Source organism: Lepidothrix coronata, unplaced genomic scaffold (genome assembly GCF_001604755.1).
Source record: "Lepidothrix coronata isolate B3197 unplaced genomic scaffold, Lepidothrix_coronata-1.0 Scaffold14, whole genome shotgun sequence".
In the NCBI taxonomy this organism is placed as follows: domain Eukaryota; kingdom Metazoa; phylum Chordata; class Aves; order Passeriformes; family Pipridae; genus Lepidothrix; species Lepidothrix coronata.
In genome coordinates, this window is record NW_016690194.1 from 5,956,375 (window position 1) to 5,962,755 (window position 6,381).

General features: G+C 49.7%; 1 protein-coding gene across 1 annotated transcript; it reads right to left on the reverse strand.

The window, feature by feature from the left end:
• Nucleotides 1-4,397: 4,397 nt before the first annotated feature.
• Nucleotides 4,398-5,468, reverse strand: GAS1 (growth arrest specific 1). Its single transcript, XM_017806325.1, has one exon. It carries the CDS (start codon nucleotides 5,466-5,468, stop codon nucleotides 4,491-4,493), a length of 978 nt encoding a protein of 325 aa, XP_017661814.1. The 3' UTR covers nucleotides 4,398-4,490.
• Between the last annotated feature and the right edge of the window lie 913 nt (nucleotides 5,469-6,381).

Here is a 6,381-nt window from a genome sequence, read left to right on the forward strand (position 1 = left end):
TGTATCACAGACATGAAATCTCACAGAGAAGCACTGCTCTTCCTATTTGAAAATCTTTTCTGCTGCACGACTACCCGCTTCTCCTGAGGACTTGCAATGGGTGTTACCACAGGCAGTGTGGCAGTGTGTGATGTTATTACTGGGGACAGGAACAAAATCGCTTGAAGGTCTGAATTTTTTTTTTAGGGACATCTGAAGATGCAATGCAACTCAGTCACTCAAGAAGCATTTTCCATTACTCAGTTGGCGACGATTTTGTGTCCCACTACTTTTTATACGTGCACTTGAAGTACCTCTCACCTTCCAAAGGAAAAACAACCTTCAAAAGAAAAAAAACAAACCAAAAAGCAAGTACTGCTTTTGCATTGCATTGAGATGGAATGTCTGGTTCTGCACCTGCAAAGCTGTCTGCCACCACCTTCGCAGCCCTTTCTATGTCCTATAGGTGCATGCCTGCAGTGAGAGATCTGGTACACCAAAAGCTCTTAGGAGGAGTGGAGAGGAGATTGTAACTAAAATCCATCATGCCTTCCAATGTGGTCATGAAAAGACTTGGCCAAACCAGAGCTTTGCTTATGGCCATTGTAAGGCTTAGTTTCATAACAATTTTAAAGTTATGTATGGCTGTCTGTATACATTGGTGTATATTGTTAAAAATAAACAGAGACCTTATGTTATGTCCATTGTGATTGCATACAAAAGCTTTGCTGTGTGCTTGGGTGATCAGTGAAGCTTGAATCTCCCTCTTTTTACTGTATGGTCACTGTCAGTTCAATGAACTGCCTCCTTGTTCTCCACCATTGTCCCACACTCCCTTAAACATTTGTCACTGAAGTGCCTGCAAAGACAAATAAACTGTCACCAAGAATTCAAACCTGGTAACTGGGAATGAAAAGGGAGCAGAACCTAGTGGATTATTTTACATGAAATGATGGAAAGTTCCTTCTCCCCCTGGAAGAGATAGGCTGGACAGGACCTCAGCACAGAGCACTATCCAATACTCAGACATACAAGACAACTTCCCTTCCTGTGAAAAATTTCCCTCTGTCAGGGAATGTGAAGTCTTTTCCTTGCTTAAATCTGTCCTTGCTACATTACTTGACAGTTCAAGAATTTCCATTTGTCTAAATATCGAGTAAAAGACATAGAGATTTGATGGACATCAACATCTGCACAGGCTTTTTTGGCTGGGACACATACCAATACAGGCTGCCATTCCTCCTGGAAATTGTGCTTACTTCGACAACAGAATAAAACCCACAGAGGTATTTCCTTATGGAGAGGAGCTCACAGGACAGAATTAGTTCAGCTGTATTTACTGTACAATTATTTAAATTAAAACAATCCACTTTCTGTGGAGAAGGAAGCATACAGATGAGTGGTCCCTGCCTAGTGGTGCTCAGTGTTGATTTATTGCAGGCAGATGTTTCTGACAGGAGCTTGTAAAATAAAGTTTATTGTAACAGTTAATTATCAGTGATTTTCTAGTGTTAATGTCTTTACTCCTAACTGAAGAAAAATAAAGGGTTTTAGCTGGGACTTAATTTTTCATCAACAACGAGTTAAATAGTTCTTGTGGGTGCTAACTGTTGACAAACTGAAAATACGTTTCTGGTCATCTTCTGAAGAGGTATTTAAGATCATCCCTACCCATTTGTGAACTCAGCACTTTGTATAGAAAGCTGACTCTATTTACAAGACTCACTCAACTACTCTGTCCTCCTCCTGAAGAAACAGTTTCCAGCTTTGTTTTAATAATAAGCTTACTCAACCATTCAGATGACTTTAAAAACAAACTTCAAATCATAGCCGCGCACCATACTCACACACTTGTTAGGTATCTCAACTATTTGGGGCTGGTTTATGGGAGTGCATGTGCGCTTGTGTGCATTGACTGCTGGGCAATATAATCAAATTCACACCCTGAAGAAATAATAAAATAATCTTTCATTGAAATAACTAATCCAGAAGCAGGGATTTCTAATTTTGTTGATTTATACAACAGACAGATGTGGATTTGTGCTCTGTCAAGATCTGGTAAGATGAAAAAAAAATTTCTTGCTAATCTGTCGCTCCTTCAGTCAAAGTTTATTTGTGGTAGCTTTCAAACTTCTGACTTGCCTTGCAATTACAGCCTTTAAAACGAAAAGCTTTAAATAAACACCATCAATAGAAGATAAATAAACTTTTTCCCCCTGCCTTTTTTTTTTTTTTTTTTTGGTGAGTGCCTAGCTTGACAGTCCAAACTCAAATCCCCAGAGGACTGAGCTCTCTCTTTTGTGTTAATGTTTAAAAGATTTTCCAATGCTGGAGTTTATTCCTACTGCAAACATTTCTATTTACAAGGTCAAGTGTATCAGCACTCGACACAGCTTAAGAGTGTAATTATTTATCTAAGGCTGTTTGAGTGTAGATCAGTAGCTCTGGCAGCAAACCAGGCTTCAACACGATGCAAAGCAACTCCTAAGAACAGTATTACAAGATCTAGTAATTGCTGATCCCTTCAGTGTGTTTACTTTTGCATTCTTCGTTGTGGGAGAAGGCAGGCTGAGTGATAAACTTTCCGTTTTGTTGCAGTCGCCTTGATGCCTGTGCCCCTGCCTGCCCCAAGAGAAGCCTTGTTCGAAACGCTTGCCACCTCTGTGTGATGTATTTCTCACCACTTGTTTGCACGCCTAGGAGCATTTCTACATGAGTCAGTGAGAGCAACGTGCCCCCACGAAGAAAGCGCGGTGCATACATACATACAGGAGCACCTTCTTTGAATTGCTTTACTCTTTTCTAGCACTGGCAAGTTACCATGCCAACGCATTATAAAATGAACAACTCATTTAAAGTAGTACTTTCAAAGCTGTATTTACTTTTTGCATGTAATTATTCATTAAAGTAAGAATAGCAGTAATTTACATCCATGTAAAGTATTACAGGCAAACAGAGAATTTTTGTTTGTTGAGTGTTTTTTGGTCTGTTATTCTGTAGTTCAATTCCCGCTTCCTCCCATCCCCCCCAACCTCGGGTTCTGAGAGTTCAAGTGTCCCTAGAAAACAATTTAACCGCATCCATTATTTAAAGCTCTTTCTTTACTAATTTACACGTTTAGAAAATACAAAAAGCCATACATATTTAAAACACAGGCCTTTTTTACACCTCCTATAAAAAATACAAGGTTTAAGGCAGCTCAGAAATGCGTTCATACAATTCTAACACGTTCATAAAGTCTCTTCAAATAAGAAAGTTAACTTTCAATCTGTAAAATACACTGTACATTTGATGTTCTAGAAAATAATTCACTTAATCAGTGTTGCTGGTATCCCTTTAAACATAAAACGAAACCTGTACCTTTTCAGAAACGAGTAGCAAATGCAGCTATCTGGCAAATAGGATGCAGAATTAAAACTTTTTATTATTTTTTTAAATAAATTATCCCCAAAGCATACAATTTATAGAATTCTATATACAATGAACAGCGACTGGTAACAAATCCCAGTTTTAAATACTTTTTTAATATAAGATTTACCAGAGGTCAGCACCCTGATATGACGAGGCAATAAAACTTTTCAGGATATTTGTACACACATGTTCTCGAGTTTAAAAGTGTCTTTCAAAGATGGCAGTGCAGAGCTCTTTTAAAACAAAAGTTGCATTGTTCAGTATGGCCAACAACTCTGAAAAAAAAATATTTTTTTAATGTCGCTAGGTTACAGAGGAAGAGATGGCTGCTGGCACGCTTTTGTTATAGGGAAGATGTGTGTGCAAGAGTGAGTGCTGTAAACCACCGAATTTATTCAGTCTGCTATTTCCCTAAATTTAATTAATGGCAGATGCGGCGTAAACCCCCTTCAGGCACCACGGCATCATGAAGAGCGAGATGCGGCGAATGATAGTCAAGTTGCTGACTGATCAGTACGGCAACGCTTTGGCAGCAAGTTTGGGTTGCTCTCCTCTTACTAATCTTCATGTCAAAACTCTTAAAAGATCCTCACTACCAGCGTGCTACGACTCCCGGTTTGTACCAGAGGGCAGCTGACGGCCTCGCTCGCAGTCTCTGTCAGCCGCTCCGCTCGCTGGTAACTCGAAGGCAGGGTGGCAGCAATTGCATAGTGCACACTCGAGAGAGACCAACACCCGAATCACGAGCGGCCCCTGCGCCACGGCCACAGCTCCAGCCACCGACTCGCAGGGCTGGGCCGGGGAAAGGGGGCGGAGGGGGGCGGCAGGCAGCAGCGGAGGCAGACGGGGAGACACGGAGGGACGGGGCGCCGGGGCGATGGGTCGGGAGATCCACGGCCGGAACGTTTATAGCCGCTCCGCGCCGAGAGGCCCCGCCGGCCGGATCCCCGGCCGCCGCGGGAGCGTTCGACTGGAGGCCCGCGGCGGCTCGGCGCGGGGGGCCTGGCCCGGCCCGGCCCGGCGGTGGGGACGGAGGGAGGCAGTGGTGAAGACAGTCAGTGACAGAGGGAGGCACGGAGGGATGCGAAGAGGGAGGGATACTAGAGCCGCGGCAGCAGGGGCAGCAAGACGGAGGCGAGCAGCGCCGCGGCCGCCGCGGCGGGTCGGCCAGCGCTATCCGCCTGCACTGGGAAGCCGGGATCGGCGCCGGCATTGTCCTCCGCGTCGTCCCTCCCCTTCTGGCTCGGCTCCTCCTCGTAGTCCTCGTCGTAGTACTCCTCCAGGCCGCCATCCGAGCCGCCGCTGCTGCCCGCGCTGTTGCCGCCCATGTCGGCGCCGAAGCAGAGGCGTGCCATGTTCTCCTTGACCGACTCGCAGATGGGCCGTTCCAGCCCGTCGCAGACGCAGTCGTTGAGCAGCACGGCCTTGGGCACGGCCAGCATGTCCTCGATGACAGCGCGGCACTCGGGCGTGCAGCGCAGCCCGTTGAACAGCTTCCCGCAGTAGGTCATGTAGCGGTTCAGCGCCAGGCTGCAGCGGCTGTCCCAGTCGCAGCGCCGCCGCGCCTCCGTGCAGCCCATGACGCCGGGGCCACCGGGGCCGGACCCGCCGGGGCCACTGCCCGCGGGGCTGCTGGTGCGGGGCAGGCAGGGCTCGATGGCGCGCTTGGTGGCGCGGCAGTTCTCATCCTGCGCGCAGTCGCAGTCCTCCAGCGCCGGGCCGCGCCGGGTGTGGTTGAGCTGGATGAGCGCCGCGATGCAGTGGCTGGGGCACCGCCGCCTGGAGGGGGCGGCTGCGCCTGCAGCGCCCGTCGGGCCATCCCCGCCGCCCGCCGCCGGCGGCTGCTGCTGCAGGAGCACCGGGGCGCACGCCTCGGCGTACTGGTTGTACGCGTAGCTGCACTCGGGCTCCCCCTGACACTGCAGCACCGCCTGCCAGCAGATCAGCCGCCGGCCCAGCACCAGCGAGCCCCGCGGCGGCCACACTGCGCCCAGCGCCGCCGCCAGCCACAGCCAGGCGGCCGCCCGCGGCCACCGCCGCCTGCCGCCTCCGTGCCGAGCGGGCGAGCGGGCCACCATTGCGGACGGGGGTGGCGGCTGCAGCCGCGGGCGAGCGGGGAAGAGGCGCTAGTAGACGAGAAGAAAGAGGAGGAGGAGGAAGAGGAGGAGGAGAAGGAGCTGCAGCCCGTGGAAAAGTTTCCAAAACTCCCGCCGGCCGTGTGCATGAGGTCTCGCATCAATCCATGCACGCCGGGCCCGGGGCTCTCCAGCCCCCGGGAGCTGAAGCCGTGGGTACGAAGCAGGCGTCCTGGGCCGTCCTGTGCCCACCTCCCGCTGTTCCCGGCTCGGCTCGGCGGTGGCGGAGGCGCCCAGAGAGGTGCGGGGGGGAGTCAGAGCAAACAGGGGCTCGGACGACAGTGGTTCCGGATTGCACTCGGGGAATTGCAGGTTGCGCCGGGAGAGCTCATAGTGCTGTCCTGCTCTTCATGCAGTTCCGTCTCTTTTTTTTTCCCCCTCCACAAAGTAAATGCCCAGCTGCTGCTGCCTCCTCGGGCGCTTTTAACTCTCCGCTCGAAGCATCTCTGCACATGCCAGCCGCTCCGATCCCATTTACAGTCCCAGTTCCGCTCCCTCTCGGTACTGGTCGCACTTTAGGGTGGCGAGGAGAAGAAACGTCTCTCCCCGCTAGCAAGACGAGAGCACGGGGAAAGGAGAAGAGGCAGCCTTCGCGGTCTCTTTCTGTCTGGGCGACTGATGCTGCTTCTGTTGTCAACACGCCCTGCAAGCTGCTCTACGGATCCATCTGTGGATCTTTTTTTCTTTGAAAGGCTTTAAATACAAAAGTGCCCTCCGAGCAGCAGCAATGTGCTCTGATTAGGCTCCATTATGCATGCATGGAAAAGCAAACAAACAAAAAAAATTAGCAACGCTTCTTCTTTTACACATTCCCCCCCAGCCTGCGCTCTCTCGCTCTTTCTCTCTTTCTCCACTT

Coding starts and splice junctions, on each gene's coding strand:
- GAS1 (XM_017806325.1), bottom strand. CDS start 5,468: ATGGTGGCCCGCTCGCCCGCTCGGCACGGAGGCGGCAGGCGGCGGTGG.